General features: G+C 37.6%; 1 protein-coding gene across 2 annotated transcripts in view; it reads right to left on the bottom strand.

Moving 5' to 3' along the window:
- Window positions 1-402: 402 nt before the first annotated feature.
- Window positions 403-20,355, bottom strand: part of RAB6A (RAB6A, member RAS oncogene family) — a 71,873-nt gene continuing 51,920 nt past the window's right edge. The window contains exons 6-8 of one of the 2 annotated variants that reach the window (XM_065881420.1): window positions 20,123-20,215; window positions 3,463-3,529; window positions 403-2,454 (exon numbers count right to left, since the gene is read on the bottom strand). In XM_065881420.1, coding sequence (XP_065737492.1) covers window positions 2,452-2,454; window positions 3,463-3,529; window positions 20,123-20,215 — 163 coding nt within the window. In that variant the 3' untranslated portion in view covers window positions 403-2,451. The remainder of the gene's footprint in view (window positions 2,455-3,462; window positions 3,530-20,122; window positions 20,216-20,355) is intronic. The other variant, XM_065881422.1, reaches the window with a different exon arrangement.

Below are 20,355 nucleotides of genomic sequence, written 5' to 3'. Positions count from 1 at the left end.
AAGAGTCTTGTGACTCCGCAGGGGTTTCTCAGTTTTGTTGTTGTTTTGCTATTTTTCTGGATTCCACATTCCCTTAATAGTCCTAGGGAGGAAGTAGCATATGGTAATTCATCACTTTGGCAGGAACGGGAAACCAAGTCAATAAATATTTTCTTCTGTGTTTATTTATACATTTTTTGGGCAGCAAAACTGTGTTTATTAAAAAAAGAAGTGCACTATGAACACACTTCACTGCTTTGGTTGAAGAACCCCAGCTAAATAAAAGACCAATATTAAAAGCAGCATTAACTGGTTACTGCCTTAAATATACATTAAAAAGAATCAAATGCTACAGTGTAGGAACACAATCACCCCCATGTCAGAAATCACAACTTCTTCCAAATAAAGAATATGACCCATCGCCATATTGAATTGATATTTATTTCAGGACATGCCATGTCAAAATAAAACAAAAGAGTCAACCCTTGCCTTTAACAATAATATTGTATTATAAAAGCACTTTACAACTCCATCCCGTCTTTTGAGTACAAGTTACTGGGGTATGTGGGCTAATGATTATCTGAAAGTATTTCTCTATTCAGACCCATAATCCAAGTGCTCTCTGAATATTATAAGGTTGGACAATAAGTGGGAAGTGGAGGAGGAAGAGGGGAAGGAATAAGGTTCTCCCAGTTAAGGGTTTTGTTGCAATGAGGGGATGAGGAAGTATGAAGATATTTTTGTTGTCTTTTCATCCTTATACTGTGTTAAGTAATGCTTACAACATAAATTCAGCAGGCTTTTCCTGAGCTGTAACTCAGAAATTTTCTTCTTGCAAACAATGTATTTACAAATGTATTTATTAACTTACACAGCAATCTCACAATAACTAGTAAAGATTAAAATGGTGCACTCCTAGTATATCTGTTTGCAGTGTTTTAAGGGAAATACATATTGCCATTGTTATGAAGCTCTAAATAAAATATCTAAAAATTGAAAGTAGTTTTAAAAAAGGCAAGGAAATAAATATCACCAAAGAAAAAAGATTAATTGTAGCTTAAATATAAAATTAAATCACTAGTGAATTAAGCAAACTATACAGATCTAATAAAAAGCAAAACTGGATTGAGAGAACATAAAAAATGCTGAAAAATAAGGCATAAATCTGCATAATATTAAGTTTTATTATCATTCTCTCCTTTCCCTCTTCTATGTATGCTTTTTCAGATCTGCCTCTAGGGCTTATAAGAAAACTGTTTCCACTTTCAATTTGACCTCAATTGTCCTGGGCAAAGTATTTGCTATTCTCTTGAGGATTCTTTAGTTGGTAAGCTTTAGATATCATTGTTTCTACTAGTTAGTTTCGATCAAAGTGCCAAATTAAAATTCTTCCACTGGTTCTTCTTAAAGGAATTTGATTACTACAGTGCCTTGCCTGCACAGCATTTCAAAAAAAAGGAAGAAAGAAAGGAAGGAAGAAAGAAGGAAAGAAAGAAAAGGAAGACAGAAAAAGAAAACTCAAGAGAAATCTATTGCCTAAAAAAGTTTAGTTTTGTTTTTTAAACAAACAGAAGAACTCGATTTTGACAAATTTAAAATCCTGGAAGAAATAGCTCTTAGAAGAATTAAATATTTAAAACCTGTTCTGAAGCACTTTTACTTCTCTCCCGGAGTCTAACATGTGAAAGAATCATTTGTTTTGGTCAGAAATATATTTTATGTTCATTTACTTGTAAGTACTCAGTATGTTCATTAGGACTCATTCTGAAGACACACCAGAACCCTTTCCTTATTCCAGCACTGCCTACCATGATAGTTGAGTTTTGACCTCAATTAAGGTCTAACTAATTTATGTCAGTGGTTAAGAATAATTTTGGATATCTTGAGAGCAAGTGGTATTGCTAAAACTGAAGGATAATTCCAATGGGCTTGGTCTGACTACTGCTTTGCCCCCTCTTGTTTGTTTTGATGGAGGAAGGACTGGAATAGGAAATGGGGTAAAGAACAAGCAAGTAAAGCAGGGAGAGATCAAGTAGGTAGGCAAGTGGTGCTGTGAACAACTGCTCCTTAACCAAGCCACATACTGTTGAGATTTCCATTGTTTTGAAGTACATTCTCATAACATTAAAAAGGAAACAAAAATGTTAAGAAAATGTATCTAATTTTTAAAGTTACCACTGGAATATGCTGCAATTGTTTGGCTTTTTGTAAAATATAAATAATGAAGACACTGACTTTTTTGTGCTTGTGAAGCTAATAGATCATCTCCGAGACAGGCAGCAATGCTGAATTGCAATACGTTATTACTGAAGGGAAAAGGTTCAAGCCAATATTCACACTGCAGTCAATGAAAGAGTAAGGGGGCCAAAGCAGTGAGCTTCTGGAGGAAAGTTGAAGATGCCATGGGGGATTAGCAGGAACAGCCTCCTTCGCTGACTGGTTGCTCCTGAGGCTTTTCCAGTTTTATGTCAATCACTGAAACAAAAGCTAAGGAACTATAAATGGGAAAGTACAATTCCAATTCTGCTGAACATCGACAATTCTGCTAAGATCCCCTTCCATTCCTATTTGGCTTCAGAGACTACTCAGCCACTATTTTCTATATAGCTCGCTCACCATATAAGGTGCTCATATGGAATAAACTTGCTTATATCTCCTATATGCAGCAAGGTTCAGAATAAGGTTAATTCCTACTCATGGAAATCTATCCTAAGGAAATTATTCTACAGGAGTAAAAAATCATATAAAGATGATGTTCCTTAAAAAATTATCTATAATAAAAATCTGAAAATAGCCTATAAGAGAGTTCCACAACAGGGAGAGAATTTAATAAATAATGGGGCTTCAACTCTATAGAACACATTATGCTGCTAAAATAAAGGCTTAGAAAACATAAAACATTCAGAAGTGGGAAGAGCTGAATACAAAGTGCTATGAATTCTATGGCTTAATAAACTGTCTGCATATGGAAAAACACTAGAAGGTAAATATGAGACAAACAAGGAAAATATCAAAATTCTTTTAAATAACTAATATTACATGTGCTTCATTCTGTCCCATTTCTGAAAGAAGAGGCCACGATAAAGCTCCAAACTTAGTTATCTCCTGCCTATGCCAAGTAGACAGTTCAAATGATAGAAAAAGCAGGGGAAGGAAATATGATATATATTGTGGGGAAAAAGCCCAGAGCCAAGGGATGTCAAAATTAAGAAGCAGGAGGGTGGGATGTTAAGAGTTTCCTGCTCATTAAAAATCAAGCAAGCAAACAAACACAAACCTTCTCACTGATTAATCGTAGTGAGCAGCAGCCTGCAAAGAATGCAACTGGATAACTAGATCTCATTCGTTATAGAAAAACCTTTTGCTCCTAAACCATCAATTCTTGGCTGTAAAAGGCAATGGCATAATATTCCTAAGCCAACCAAGTGGGGCTCTAAAGACTTGTAATAACAATAAAATTTCCTGATGAAACAAAAAGGATACTGTCTTCTCTGCTTCTGTCCTGTGTGCTTTCCATTCCAGGTAGAGCTGCTGCAACACGTCGGAAGAGCTGTGGAAAAAGAGACGTGATAATTGGGAGGGAAAATTTAGCAAAAGGTATCAAGTAAAGGGATGACCACTGGATGGCTGAGTTAAAGGATATGGCTTCTGGGTTATTCCTTAGACCTTAGCACAATGAAAGCACATTAAAATGTCTATTTATTCTAAAAATGAATATCATGTGAAAACCAGCATGTCAAATACAAAGAGGATCCTTGCTTTCCAACGGGTGAGATTAGACATGAACAAATAGCTAAGAACTAAGGAGCAAAAATATCATTTGAGTCATAAAAACAAACTACTACAGGAACTCAGAGTAAGGACAGAATGTTCATTTAGTTAAACTGTATAGTGGCATTCCTATCTTTTATAATGAGTTAGGTTCTAAAGTTAGTGTACATATGGAGAAAGTCAATCTAGTCAAAATTGCCCTTGATAAATCCTTAGGAAATCACTATGTTAGAAACCACCATACCACACTCAATCCTGGTGAGATGTTCACTTTGAGAGGCATGTGGGAACAGAAACTGACTGAAGGAACAACAGATTCATACTCTCTACTTCATGTCCAATCCTAGCTATCCACTTACTGAGAAGAATGGCAGGTAAAACTGCAGATTATTTCAATCATTTCTTTTTGTTAGGCATGCAGTGTAAAATTCCTATAAATTAAAATGCATATATGATGTCAACTACCTTATACTAAGTACCTGCTTACTTGAGGCACTGTCTAAAGTTCTCTAGGGACACAAAAATGAACAAGATGTGCTTTGTAGATTCAAGGAGCTCACAGTTTGGCAAAGGAGATAGACTCAAACCATTCCTTGTGTTACAATGCAATGAGTGCTATGAACTAAGGAAGTAGAAAATGATATGGCAATACAGATGTAAGAAGGCCCTACTCAAGAGGCCGAGAAAAATCCTCAGGCAATGACATTTGAGTTGGGATTTAAAGGCAGTTTTAAAGATTTCACATGGTTGAAAAACATACCATACAAAGCACTCAGAGTTTAAGCACTCCATAAATGTTGCTTAATTAAAATGAGAAGAAACAGAAAGAAGGCCAAAGATGAAAGAATGGAACTATAAGTAATCTGTCTAGGGAAAGAAGTATAGAAAAGGAGCAAATCTTTATCTGTAGGCAATAAGTATGATGTAGTAGGATTAAGGAAGACCTGAATAAAAGTATAATTGTCTTGGTTCTGTAACGTTTAGTAGCATTTAGAGATGTGCCAAAGTTAGGCATTAGCCTCAATATTCAACCAAAATCAGCTTTAGACTTAAAATTGCAGAATGCTTACTTGAACATCAGAAACTGTGCACAATCAAAGATCATGTGGTTGTGTAAATTACCATCAATCAAATCAATGTAACATTAATTGTATAAAGGTGGGTCCATTTGGATTAATATATGAATACTCAGTTTCAAATACAGATCAGCACTCTAGGGCTTCCCTGGAGGCGCAGTGGTTGAGAGTCCGCCTGCCGATGCAGGGGGCATGGGTTCGTGCCCCAGTCCGGGAAGATCCCACATGCCGCGGAGCGGCTGGGCCTGTGAGCCATGGCCGCTGAGCCTGCGCATCCGGAGCCTGTGCTCCACACCGGGAGAGGCCACAACAGAGAGAGGCCCGCGTACCGCCAAAAAAAGAAAAAGAATAAATGGTGCAATAATTAATGTCTGTGAAAGCTGTTAATTTTATGAACAAAAATAACTTAAAATTTACAAAGGCAAAATGAACACAGAAATAGGCTAATATAGTGCATTAGATAACTTTAGGAAGAATATTATGCCCTTTCAAAACTAGCAAGTGTTTATAATTAATTAATGCATGCAAAGTTGGACAATAATTCTAATGTTTTTGAAGTTTTTATATAATAGTATTAGATAATGAATTAAAAGCAGAATGTCAACTTTGTCAGCTCAAAATTTTATGCATCAGGAAAAGTCTAACTCCCATTAAAAATCACTTTTCATCCAGAGATAAAGAATATAGAGTATGAAGGAAAAACACATTTTATAGACAGTAAGAAAGCCTGAAAAAAAATGTGTTCCCCCTCCAACATCAACTGAAAACAACCATCTATTTAGTACTGCAAACCAGCAATAAGTATAGTGACTACTGGAATAATCTAGCAGCTGACAATGTGGCACTAAACCAAATCTTGTATCCCAGAAATTCGTTCTATAATGGTGATATTCAGTTTTGGCCGCAATGATTTTCAAGAATGGTTAGGTAGTCCAGACCGACTGGAGCACAGAGTATTTAAAAGGATTAGAATGAAGCTATATATATATATATATATATATATATATATATATATATATATATATATATATATATATATATATAGAAAGCCAGACTAAGAAAGACCTGCAAAGAATATGGACTTCATCTGGCAAAGGAAGGCACTAAAAAAATCAGTGTGCATAAAGACTTCTTTCAATAATTCCAGTGTATTACTATGACTACAAAGACATACAAATCACATATTGAAAGCAAAAGATATTAAGATGAGATGGCTAAAACCTAAAAGGTGAAGTGTTTACATTCTGGGTAGGCCACTTATGTGACAGGTCATCTTTCTGTTTTTCAATTTTCTCATCTGTAAAATGGGCTTAAGATAATAGTACACTTAACTGACTAGATTACTGTGAAAATTAAGGGAAATCATTATGTAAAATGCTTAGGGCTGATCTTCTACAGAGAAACTCTTTCATATACAGTAGCTCTCTTCCTATCAGAATTGAGTATCAGTCACAATAACCCATGGTCCTGTGGGCTAAGGGAACAGAATGTTTTGAAATTCTGCAAGAATTGTAGGACTACAGCAGAGCACCAATAGGCATAAAATCCTGCTTTAAGAAACTATGTAAAACTGAAAGGAAAAATGTGGGGGGGTTGGGAGAGATCATCTGAAAATATTAAAGCAGAACTGAAATGTTCTTACTTAGGAAAATCCAGAAATCCTCCCCAAGATCTCATAGCTTGCTCGGACATGAAATATTTATTAAACTGCCTAATTGTTCAAGATACATAATCTTTCTGGCTTCTAAGAATATTTTATTATGGGCTAGCTTAGAAATTGAAAATTTTTTTTCATGGGGGAGGCATAGGGAAGGTCTGTTTACCTTCTGTGAAAATGGAATGAGGTTTACAAGTTTTGAGGCTTTTTAAAAAATTAAAGTAAGTTCTAGTTAGTGAAAAGTACATAACTAATGAGGTCTTTCAGGGAGGGTATTGTTAGAGTTACACCCATCTATCTATTCTCATAATATAACACAGGAATATCCTCCCCTGCTCCCAGCTCAATCTGTCTAGCTGATAGATCCTTCAGGATCCATTACCTGATAACTCTGAGAAAAACCTCCCTACCCCATTCCCAGATTTCTTCAATCCCATCATCTTCCAATCTAATTAAACACTTCTATATATTCCAAGAGCACCCTGCATTTCTTTTTTTTTAATATATTTATTTATTTGTTTGTTTATTTATTTATTTATGGCTGCATTGGGTCTTCGTTGCTGTGCGCGGGCTTTCTCTAGTTGCAGTGAGCAGGGGCTACTCTTCGTTGCGGTGCACGGGCTTCTCATCGCGGTGGCTTCTCTTGTAGCGGAGCACGGGCTCCAGGTGCGGGGGCTTCAGTAGTTGTGGCACGTGGGCTCAGTAGTTGTGGCTCACAGGCTCTAGAGCGCAGGCTCAGTAGTTGTGGCACACGGGCTTTGTTGCTCTGTGGCATGTGGGATCTTCCTGGATCAGGGCTCAAACCAATGTCGCCTGCACTGGCAGGCAGATTCTTAACCACTGCGCGACCAGGGAAGTCCCCTGCATTTCTTCTTTCAGAGCTTTTATTACACTGATTATAATGGCCTATTTACCTCCCAGTCTTTCCCCCTAGACTTTAACCACTGGAGGACAAGGCTCATATTTCATCTTTGTTATCCTAGTACCTGACATGCAGTAGATATTCTTGAAAATGTTAGTTGTAAGAATGGCTAATGCATGTGAAAACACATCAGAAAGCACACAGTGCAGTACAAATAGTTGATTAGTACCTTTATCCACTGGCTTCTTTGAGTTCACTTCCATCTGAATTCTCAGATAATTCTTAGTATTTTTTGGCCGCGATGTACAGTATATGGGACCTTAGTTCTCCAACAAGGGATCAAACCTTGCCCCCTACACTGGAAACATGGAGTCTTAACCACTGGACTGCTAGGGAAGTCCCTCAGATAATTCTTTAGGTATGACTATCCATAATACTATTTAGCAGATGATCACAGATTTGAGAACGCCTTTTTTTTTTTTTTTTTTGCGGTACGCGGGCCTCTTGCTGCTGTGGCCTCTCCCGCTGCGGAGCACAGGCTCCGGACGCGCAGGCCCAGCGGCCATGGCTCACGAGCCCTGCCGCTCCGCGGCACGTGGGATCCTCCCGGACCGGGGCACGAACCCGTGTCCCCTGCATCGGCAGGCGGACTCTCAACCACTGTGCCACCAGGGAAGCCCAAGCCTGTTTTTTTAAATCAAGTAAAAGAAAAATTAGCAACACTTATGCCCATTGACTCCTCCCGACCCCAGAAAACAGGAAACAAAAGAAATCAATGTACTCAGTTTCTTGTAGAAAAAGGAATTATAAAAGGAATTTTAAATTTACATGCAGAGTGACAGTGAAGGAAAACGCTGATAAACTTCAACTAGATGGAAAAACAAATGCCACTGAATCTCTCCAATCAAATATGAAAAAGGATTTTTTAAAAACAAAGATTCAATTAACACAAGCAAATATAATGGGAGGAAATGACAATTAAGAGGGACCAGAACAGGGACTTCCCTGTTGGCGCAGTGGTTAAGAATCCGCCTGCCAGTTCAGGCGGGTTCGATACCTGGTGGGGAAGATCCCACATGCCGAAGAGCAACTAAGCCCGTGCACCACAACTACTGAGCCTGTGCTCTAGAGCCTGTGAGCCAAAAAAAACTACTGAGCGCGTGTGCCACAACTACTGAAGCCCGCGCACCTAGAGCCCGTGCTCTGCAACAAGAGAAGCCACTACAGTGAGAAGCCCACGCACCACAAGAAGAGTAGCCCTGCTCACCACAACTAGAGAAAGCCTGCGCGCAGCAACGAAGACCCAATGCAGCCAAAAAATAAAATAAATACATAAATCAAAAAAAAAAAAAAAAAAGAGGGACCAGAACATTAACTGGTAGATCTGAGAAATATACACTTTTTTTTTTTTTTTTTTGCGCCACACTGCGCAGCTTGTGGGATCTTAGTTCCCCGACCAGGAATCTAACCTGTGCCTCCTGCAGTGGAAGTGCAGAGTCCTAACCACTGGACTGCCAGGGAATTCCCCAGAGAACTATACACTCAAAGAAAGCAACAAGCCTCCATTATCTACAAAATTAAATATATTCGACACGGATGAGTAAATAGGTTAACATGACCCCATAGGTCCCCCCACTCTTTTATTTTTTACCTTTGAGAATTAGAACTAAATACTTCAGGAAAGCTTTCTTGAAAGGTTATGTGTGAAGTCCTTCCTTCAAGACCAGTAGTTCTCAACACCTATAGTGCATTGGAATTACCAAGGAAACTTAAAAACAAGCAAAACACCAGATGCTTGGGTCCCACCCCCAAAGACAGATTCAACTAGTTCGGGTGGGGCTAGGTCCTTAGTACATTTCATTTAAAATTCTCCAGATGAAGGACTTCCCTGGTGGTCCAGTGGTTAAGATTCCACGCTTCCACTGCAGGGGGCACAGGTTTGATCCCTGGTCGGGGAACTAAGATCCCTCAAGACCCACGGTGTGGCCAAAAACAACAAAAACCCCCCAAATCTCCAGATGATTCTAATGTGCTGTGAGGGTGCTGTAAGGCCAATGCTGTAACAATAATCTGTAAGGAGTGTGAAGTAATCAATCAAATCAAGTAGGCAAGAAAAAAGGTAATACTGAGTGCTTAACTTTACATATTTTCTCATCATAATCCTTACAGTAACTTGTGAGGAAGGTATTAATATCTCCATTTTATAGAAATCTAAGGCTAAAGAGAGTATTTGCCATCCACCAAATGAATAGCAGAGCTGAGATTCTAAAGTTCATATTTTTCCTACTACCTTATGTTGCCTAGTATAAATGGAAGTTCTTTCTATATGGAAAGCACTGTGGAAAGGGCTGTGTGAAGAAACAGCTAACAATCTTGGGAAGAGGAATTTGCTTTGTGAAACACTATTATTATATACAAAAATCACAGACATAAAAATTTAATCAATGTATTTGAAAAATTTGGTGCTCCCTCAAAATATTTCAATTAAATTATTGGGTTGGCCAAAGGTTCGTTCGTTTTCTCTCGTAAGATGGCTCTGGTAGTGCTCAGCTGTCTTTAACTTCATTCGAAATAATTTTGTTAGATTTTATATGACAGCTGTCATATCAGCGTGCATTTAAAAAAAGACATCAAAATTGGTGAATTTTTGTGTAGCCATTTTAATATTGAAGATGGAAGGAAAAGAGCAATATTTTTGGCATATTATGCTTTATTATTTCAAGAAAAGTAAAAACGCAAAAAAAGATTTGTGCAGTGTATGGAGAAGGTGCTGTGACTGATCAAACATGTCAAAAGTGGTTTGCAAAGTTTCGTGATGGAGATTTCTCCCTGGACGATGCTCCATGGTCGGGTAGACCAGTTGAAGTTGATAGCGATCAAATCGAGACATTGAGAACAATCAATGTTACACCATGCAGGAGAGAGATGACACACTGAAAATATCCAATTAAAGCACTGAAAATCATCTGCACCAGCTTGGTTATGTTCATCGCTTATGTGTTTGGGTTACACATAAGTTAAGCAAAAAAAACCTTCTTGACCGTATTTCTGCATGCAATTCTCTATTGAAATGTAATGAAAACATTCCATTTTTAAAACAAATTGTGACGGGCGATGAAAAGTGGATACTGTACAATAATGTGGAAGGGAAGAGATCATGGGGCAAGTGAAATAAACCACCACCAACCACACCAAAGGCTGGTCTTCATCCAAAGAAGGTGATGTGTACATGGTGGGATTGGGGGTCCTCTATTATGAGCTCCTTCTGGAAAACCAAACGATTAATTCCAACGAGTACTGCTCCCAATTAGACCAACTGAAAGCAGCACTCGACGAAAAGTGTCCAGAATTAGTCAACAGAAAATGCACAATCTTCCATCAGGATAATGCAAGACCACATGTTTCTTTAATGACCAGGCAAAAACTCTTAAAGCTTGGCTGGGAAGTTCTGATTCATCTGCTGTATTTACCAGACATTGCACCTTCAGATTTCCATTTATTTTGGTCTTTCCAAAATTCTCTTAATGGAAAAAAAATTCTTGGAAGACTGTAAAAGGCACCGGGAACAGTTCTTTGCTCAAAAAGATAAAAAGTTTTAGGAAAACAGAATTATGAAGTTGCCTGAAAAATGGCAGAAGGTAGTGGAACAAAATGGTGAATACTTTGTTCAATAAAGTTCTTGGTGAAAATGAAAAATGTCTTTTATTTTTATTTAACAACCAAAGGCACTTTTGGCCAACCCAATAAAAGAATCAATTTCACTAACTTATACTAAACTTAGGACATCCCAAAATGGGCCAAGAAAATGCTTTACAAAAGCCAAGTTCTATCCTTACATAAATATATGTAAGACAGGAAGGAAAAAACTCTAGGGGTTTAAGTTGTTTTAAATAATTATTAAAGGAAAATCCATATTTTAAATGCCAATGATATGCTAAAAGAGGCTTCTGCTATATTAGAAATGACAGAGGACTAACTATGGGGCCAGTACAGTTGGTAATGTTTTTTTTAAAATCCTCTCACTTGGATTAACTGAATATCCACTTCCTATAGGCATTCTGGGGCATCCTTCTCAGGATGCTTACCAGAATATTTTCTTTTCCTGGAAAAATGGTATCAATTCCACTCTAACCTCCAGGTATATGGTATTTTACTTGTAATTTCTAGGGAGAAATATTTAAGTTGCAGTGACAGCTTACAGGAATTAGCTCTGGGGATGATGACAAGCTGAATATTGGCTCTCCATAGAAACTTTCAAGTTGAATATTTTGGGCTATGATTTTAGGTATTTAATTTAAAGGGGTAAAATGAAGATTTCAAAGTAAAATCATTGTTGCTACCGGTTCTTATCTTTATTATAAGATTAACTAAGTACTTTATAAGCAAGAGGATATTCCATTCTTCAAAGAGTAAGCTAAGTTAATCAGTTCCATCAACATACAGAAAATTTTCCATTATGAAAGTTGTCTTTGTACTGTAAGGGCAGGGAGTGTTTTATACACCACAATTCTCATATGACGAGTGCTCAGTATTTGTTAACTTTGATTTTTTGCTAGATCTCTATTTTAATTTTGGTAGCCTAGCATTTCTTAAATGAAAGGTTATTTTATTACTGTTTTTTTCTTTTTTTTTGCAATCAGCTCTTAATGGATCTTTTTGCTTTCCACCCTTACCCTTTTACAGCCTATTTTTCACAGAGCAGCCAGTGATTTCTTTTAAATCCTAAATCAGAACATGTCAAATCTCTGATTAAAACCTTCCAACAGCTTCCTATCTTACTCAGAATAAAAGCCTAGAGCCTAAATCCTTGCTACAGCCTACATGGACTTAGACCTCTGTCCCCTAGAACTATCCCTCTGTAAGCTTATTTCCTAACACTCGCCCCCCTCCCTCACTCCACTCTAACTGAACCAGCCTTACTATTCCTTAAACATGCCAAGTACCTTTGAACTTGTTGTTGCACTTGATGCTTGGAAAGTTCTTCCCTAGATACAGAAACAACTTACTTCCTCAATTCCTTTAGATCTCTGTTCAAATATCACCTTATCAGTCTTTTCCTGATTACCTTTTACAAAACATCAATATCTTAACCCTTTCACCAGTACTCTTTATCTCCCTGACCTTACTTTTACTTTTCTCCACAGCACTTATAACCTCATGAAGTATTATATTTTCATTTATGGCCTAACTTTCCATACTAGAATGTAAACTTCATAATGGTATGGACTTAGGATATTTTGCTCACCATTGTATATCCACTGCCTATAACGTAACAGAACTAGGCATGTAGGAGGTGATCAGCAAATATTTGATGAGTGAATTGACTTAATAAGAGCATGGTCAGGGACTTCCCTGGTAGTCCAGTGGGAAAGAATCTGTCTTACAATGCAAGGGAAGTGGGCTCGATCCCAGGTCAGGAAACTAAGATCCCATATACCGCGGGGCGACTAAAGCCTGTGTGCCACAAATACTGAGCACACGTGCCTCAACTAGAGCCTGCGTGCCTTAAACTACAGAGCCCACCCACCCTGGAGCCTGCGTGCCACAACTGGAAAGAGAAAATCTGCATGCCACAACTAGACAGAAGCCTGCGCGCCACAACAAAAGATCCTGCATGTCTCAACGAAGATCCCGCGTGCTGCAACTAAGACCCGACGCAGCCAAAAATAAATAAATAAATAATCTTTAAAAAATAAAATAAAAAAAGAGCATGGTCAATATAATAATTTCTCATTCAACCAGTTCATGTTCACCATGTATATGGCTTCCTGACATTTAGTGATATTAAAGTCCTACTGTGTTAGGGATATAAAGCACAAAAGGATAAATTAGGGGTATAGATAAACATTACATATTGTATGTAAAGTGCCTGGTAGGAAGACAACAAAGAAATGTCTTAAAGTTAATATTTATGACATAATATTTATACAATGCATAGTAGGTCATTTGTATTATATGGTAATTTCTCTTCTTCCTTGGAGTATCATCTTATCTATACAAATCAAATATACACCTCAAGGGTTTAGCTCTTTTGTTGTGGCTTTTTTAAAAAATAAATAATCTTTATTATTATTATTTTTAAATATTTATTTATTTGGTTGCATGGGCTCTTAGTTGTGGCAGGCAGGCTCCTTAGTTGTGGCTGGTCAGCTCCTTATTTGTGGCATGCAAGCTCCTTAGTTGAGGCATGTGAACTCTTAGTTGTGGCACACATGTGGGATCTAGTTCCCTGACCAGGGATCGAACCCAGGCCTCCTGCACTGGGAGCAGGGAGTCTTATCCACTGCGCCACCAGGGAAGTCCCTTTTGCGGCATTTTTAAACAAAGCCTTCCTTGATCATCCTAATTGTATATGATTTTATTCATTTCTGCAACAAATATACCTCCTGTGCCAGCATTCATTTTACATCTCAATAATTACTATGGATCTTACTATCTTGTAGCATTTGCTATGCATTTATCATGTACTATCTACCTTTCACTGCATAATTTTCATGAGAATGTAATTCTTCTCTTCAACTATAAGTTTTTTTGAGGTCAAGAACCATATTTTACATAACTTTATGCTCTCCAAAGAAACTACAGTGGTCTTACATATTGTAGGCACTTGATACGGGTGGAATAAGGTATGCGATAAAGTGTAAGATTAAGACCTGCTATGAGCCAAGAACTGTGGTTGACATGGGATTCAGTGGTGTAGGAAAGACACCATCCCTACCAATGCTTAAAATAAATATGTTTTCTCAGCAGGTATAAAATAATTTTCATTCACGCGCGTGCACATACACACACGACTCCATTGTGAATGGTACACAAGTTTTCACTGACTTGTTAGTGCTGATGCCCATCAGCTACCATTAATTTCTCACAAAGTCCTCCCTTCTCTTTCAAACGAATCTTTTTCTTCTGATAAGCACGGATGCTTTTAGAAGTTAAAGATCAAGGAGCATTTCAGTTCCTATTCAATTTTCCAGTACTGTAAAATTAGAGAATATAATAAGAAGGGTGATACTCACACACTAAATACTTCATTAAAAGAATGTACTAATTCTCAGATGAAAAATGAGTTGGAGCCTTAAATAATCACCTTATCATTACCATTCCCTTCAGCAATTTAAACACCAGACAACTTTCATAAAGAAAGCAATATTATTGCTTTTTTAAAGACAAATTTAGAAAAATAAAGGGTAAATTTTTCTTAGGCTGTCTTTTAATGAAATATTGAAAGGATAAAAATCATTATTTAAATATCCTATATACTACAAGTGATCATGTTAGATTATTATTATATATTCTAGTTCTAACCCTGATAGCTTTTATTTAAAAACTACAAAATATTCTTTAAGACAGAAACAAGATTTTAGGGTTAAATGCTTAAACCAGACTAAAGGAAAAAAAGTTTTAATCAAAGAACATCTTTAAATAATACAAAAAAGTAGCCATATTGGGTAGGAATAAATTTGTTTTATTTTAAGCCAAAGTTCTCAGGCATTAAGGTCCAATTAATTGAACCACGGTTAGACATTAAATGATGCATTAGTGAAATCTCTCCTAGAATTGTTTAAAAAGGAAAAAGAGCAATAGAGAAAGCCCATTTTAAGCTTTTATTATATATATTATAATCTAGTACATGAGGGAGTGGGGAGGAGGAATCCAATTAGCAGAAAATTAAAAAGACATCTCTGTACATGTAAAGTACAGCTAGATGGTACCTTCAGTACTGATATACATGTCTTATGTACAGAAAGACTTCTGTGTACCTCTTGGTGAATAGCATGATTTTGTCAAATAAAATAAGTATAATGCACAATCATCAAAAGTAACTGCATTTTGCAGACACATGGCTGAACAAACATACACAATGCTTACTTAACAGCTCATAAGACTGTGCTCTCAATGTTTTCCAAGAGTGTGACTGGACTGTAAATTTTACCTGGTAACTTTTTGAATACTAGCAACATTTCTGAATTATGACTGACCTACAACAAAAACTCAAAAGGGGGCTTCCCCGGTGGCACAGTGGTTAAGAGTCCGCCTGCTGATGCAGGGGACACGGGTTCATGCCCCGGTCCGGGAAGATCCCACATGCTGCGGAGCGGCTGGGCCCGTGAGCCATGGCCGCTGAGCTGCGTGTCTGGAGCCTGTGCTCTGCAATGGGAGAGGCCACAAGAGTGAGAGGCCCGCGTACTGCAAAAAAAAAAAAAAAAAAAACTCAAAAGGAATTTGAGATTATTTCTTCATAATCACTTCTGTTGATATGTGTTACTCACTGACCAAATAATTTAATTCAAAAACCTACTTACATTAACCTTAGATAAGCAATAACATACAGAATTCAGGAATTTTGTGTGGAATTGTGGCACAAACTGGTCTTCTATATTAAATAAAACTAAGTAGGTACATGCTAAATAGTCTCAGTTATTTCATTTATCAGATATTTAATTTTTACCCCATAATTTCAATACAGACTCCAGTGTTGGTAACAGCAGAGTAGCTTATACAGGACTAACACTCTTGCAGATAGCATTTACTAACCGTGGACAACAACTATTTGAAGGCTCTCAAGAGCAACAAAAACCAGGTACAAACTAGGAGGAATTCACACTAGAAGGGAACCCACACTCACTGGGTGAGGGTCACCTTTATACAGGTTTTCCCAAGAGCCAATCCTAGTTTGAACAATATGGGGTGGTTAGAACTCAAGCAGAAAACTAGAGTTTTACAGGTTTGAGGTGTCAACTGACTACCAGAGTGGCTGTATTAAGGAAGAAAATAACAAAAAGGAGGGAGCCAAGAGTAGGAGCCCTAATATCTACACATAAAATTCCTGCAAATCCTCAGTTACCTCTTTAATGGTACATATGTAGGAGAGATTCCAAGGAGCCCATCTGAAAGCAACAGCTAGAAGGCTGAAAGAAATGAGCAGAGATTTCAGCTACTGCCTGCTCCAGGTATACAGTTTAGAGTTTCAATCCCACCAAGACAGAAAAGCTTGATAAACATCTCAGGCTTTCTATAGATCCACGCAAACAATGCGTAACTTCAAGACTCCACAAGTCCATGGTGATCAGCCAGCAATATAACAACCTGCCATAATACAACCCAGAATTTAGCAGAGAAAAATAACAGAAACCAGAGTCTCTACGCATACACAATGCCAACCATACAACCAAGAATTACTAGATACACATAAAAAACCAAACCAAACCAAAACAAAAACCGCAGAAAAATCCAACCTAGAGGCAAGAGAAAAAGTAAATAGCCAATAGAAATACACTCGGAATTGACCCAGATGTTGGAATTAGCAGACAAGAATTTCAAAGCAATTACTATAAATATGTTCAAGAACTTGAAGGTAACAATGACCATAATGATTGAACAGATGGGGAATTCCGACAGAGAAATGGAAGTTTTAAGAAATAAATGAAAAAAATCTAGGAATGAATTACAATATCTGAAATAATAAATTTACTGGATGGACTTAACAGTTTAAATATGGCAGAAAAAGGATCAGTGAACTTGAAGACACATCAATAATAATTCCTAATCTGACAAAAAAAAAAAAGAGAGGGAAAAAGTATCAAAAACAATGAGCAAAAGCCTCAGTGACCAGGGGGCATGGGTAATATCAAGCCATCTAACAGATGTGCCACTGGTATTCCAGAAGAGAAAAGAAGAAAATGGGGCAGAAAAAATACTTTAAAACAACACATTAGGGCTTCCCTGGTGGCGCAGTGGTTGGGAGTCCGCCTGCCGATGCAGGGGACACGGGTTTGTGTCCTGGTCCGGGAAGATCCCACATGCCGTGGAGCGGCTGGGCTCGTGAGCCATGGCCGCTGGGCCTGCGCGTCCGGAGCCTGTGCTCCGCAGCGGGAGAGGCCACAGCAGTGAGAGGCCCGTGCACCACACACACACACACACACAAAAAAAAAACAACAAAAAAACACATTACAGGGACTTCCCTGGTGGCGCAGTAGTTAAGAATCTGCCTGTCAATGCAGGGGACAGGGGTTTGAGCCCTGGTCCAGGAAGATCGCACATGCCGTGGAGCAACTAAGCCTGTGCACCACAACTACTGAGCTTGCGCTTTAGAGCCGGCGACCCACAACTACTGAGCCTGCATGCCACAGCTACTGAAGCCTGTGAGCCTAAAGCCTGTGCTCTGCAACAAGAGAAGCCACCGTGATGAGACGTCCGCGCACCACAACGAAGAGTAGCCCCTGCCTGCCACAACTAGAGAAAGCCCATGTGCAACAAAGACCCAACACAGCCAAAAATAAATAAATAAATTTATTTAAAAAACACACAAAACCCCAAAAAACCACAACACATTACAAACAGAGAATGATATAAATTAGAGTTCCCTTCTCATTAAAATCAACAGAAGCCAGAAGACAATCGAAAGGCGTCTTTAAAGTACTGGAAGAAAAATATCTGTCAACCCCAAATTCAAAAACTAGCAAAATGTTCTTCAAAATTATTCTTCAAATGGCCTTTTGGAGTATGTGAAAGCAGAGAGAATTTATCACCAGGATACCCCTATAAGAAATAGTAAAGAAAGTTATTTTGGCTAAAGAAAAATACGGGGTGAAACTCAGATCTATAATTAGGAATGAAGAGCACTGGAAATGATAAATATATGGATAAAGAGAAAAGATTATCTTTTTTCTTCTCTTAATTACTGTTTAAAGGAAAAATTAAAATGTTTATTATGGAGGTTTATAATATATGTAAACATAAAATGTGACAATAACACAAAGGACAGTGTGCATAATTTCACATGAAATGGTATAATATTAACTCTAGTTTAACCCCTAAGCATCCACTAAAAAGGTTATGAAAAAATTTAGCTAAAGATCAAAAGAAGAATTAAAACACAATATAAAAATATCTGATTAAAACAAAAATGAAAGAGGGACAAGCAGAAAACAAAGAACAAATGGTAGACATAAGTCCTACTACATTAAATCTAAATAAACCAAACACTCCACTTAAAAGGCAGAGATCTTCAGAATGGAGGAAAAAAAAGGAAGTTCTAACCATGTGCCATCTACAAGAGACCCACTTTACAAAGAAAAAGATATACCAAATGAACAATAAGCAATTAGAGAGCTGGTGCGGCCATATTAAGATCAGATAAAGAAAAGGAATATTATTAGAGATAAAGAGCAGTATTTCTTAACATTAAAAAAGTCACCACATTAGGACAGTTAACAATGCTAATATGTATGCACCCAAAAACAGAACTTCAAAACACATGAAGTAAAAGCTGACAGAACTAGGGAATTCCCTGGTGTCCAGTGGTTAGGACTCCATGCTCTCACTGCCAAGGGCCTGGGTTCAATCCCTGGTCCGGGAACTAAAATCCCGCATGGCAAAGGAAAAAAAGAAGAAAGCTGACTGAACTATATACAAAACACATGATACAAATATTGTTGTTGTAGATTTTAATACCCCCTTCTCAGTAACTAACTGAACTACCCTCCAAAATTACTAAGGCTATCTAAGACTTGAACAAGGCTATCAACTGTGTTATCTAAGATTTGACCTCATTTATATTATTTATAGAATGCTGTATCTGACAACTGCAGAAAGACATTCTTTTCCAGTGCACATGGAACATTCACCAAGACAGGCCACATGTTAGGCCATAAAACAAGTCTGAATAAATTACAAATGATTGAAATGTTACAGAGTATATTCTCTGATCACAACAGAATTAAATTAGAAGCCATAACAATAAACAGTATACTAGAAGGAGGGAATTAGTGACAATTCAGTATTACTTACATATGTTTCAAGGCAAAGAGAGATGGGACGACCAAAAATGAAAACAATATAGAGAATTTTTCATAAAGCTCTACTTATTCAGTTTCAAGGATTTTACTTTACCCCTCTACTGGTAATGTAGAATTAAAAAAATAATTTATTGGGAGGTAAATCCTATAAATCTGGGACCACTACTCTATATGACACGTAGCCCTGAAGAATTAAGCAGGCAAATTTTTGGTTACCCCATCTTTTATTTTTTATTTTTTTGCGGTACGCGGGCCTCTCAGTGTTGTGGCCTCTCTCATTGCGGAGCAACAGGCTCCGGACGCGCAGGCCCAGTGGCCATGGCTCACGGGCCCAGCCGCTCCGCGGCATGCGCGATCTTCCTGAACCAGGGCACGAACCCGTGTCCCCTGCATCGGCAGGCAGACTCTCAACCACTGCGCCACCAGGGAAGCCCTACCCCATTTTTTAGAAAACAGTTTGACAATGTGAGATCTCCCCATATTTTCCTATCCCCAAAACACTCCTGTTATAAACTCTGTTAAAACACCAGCAGTTTATTAAAGACAAAGTAACAAGAATGTTATTTTTACAACAACAAGCAAAATACCATGCCCTGAAAGCAAATACCTGCTTTATCATAATCTTACTATCAAACACTAAAATAAGGAAAATTTACCTTGAAACAATGCAGTTGGGATGTAGTGAGTGTATGGTGAGTTTACAACCTAGCAATCATCTTATAATCATAATCTTATAATCAAAATGAAATACGTTGTCCTATGAACAATCTGAAAAGTTTGGCAAGTCTTTTCTTTTTCCCAAACTATGCCACATTTAGATTTTTCACTGTTCATTGTGATATGTCACTAATTCATGAGGCCTGCTATTGCCAAGTGGAAGAAAATCTTACACTAGAGAACAGAAAACTCACACAATTATTTTATAATATGCTTTTTCAATTTGATAACCTCAACTCACATATACTGAAAAGACACTTACCTGCTTACATTATATCCTGCTTTTGCACTAGTTTCAATAAACATAACATTCAGCTCTTTGGCTTTCCTCTCTCCTTCCTCAATTGACACTTGCCTGTAGAAAATAAAAAAGATAAACTCATCTTTTTGAAAGATAATGATATAAAGATTATAAACAAGGTTCTGAAAAAAACTTTTCTTGATATGGTGCTGGTTATACAGGCAAGACTAGTTTGAAAACTTATCAAGCTGCAA

The sequence above is a fragment of the Phocoena phocoena genome, chromosome 8, assembly GCF_963924675.1.
Source record: "Phocoena phocoena chromosome 8, mPhoPho1.1, whole genome shotgun sequence".
Taxonomy (NCBI): Eukaryota; Metazoa; Chordata; class Mammalia; order Artiodactyla; family Phocoenidae; genus Phocoena; species Phocoena phocoena.
The sequence above is the reverse complement of the archived record's forward strand: the minus strand, read 5'-3'. Positions and strand labels throughout refer to the sequence as shown.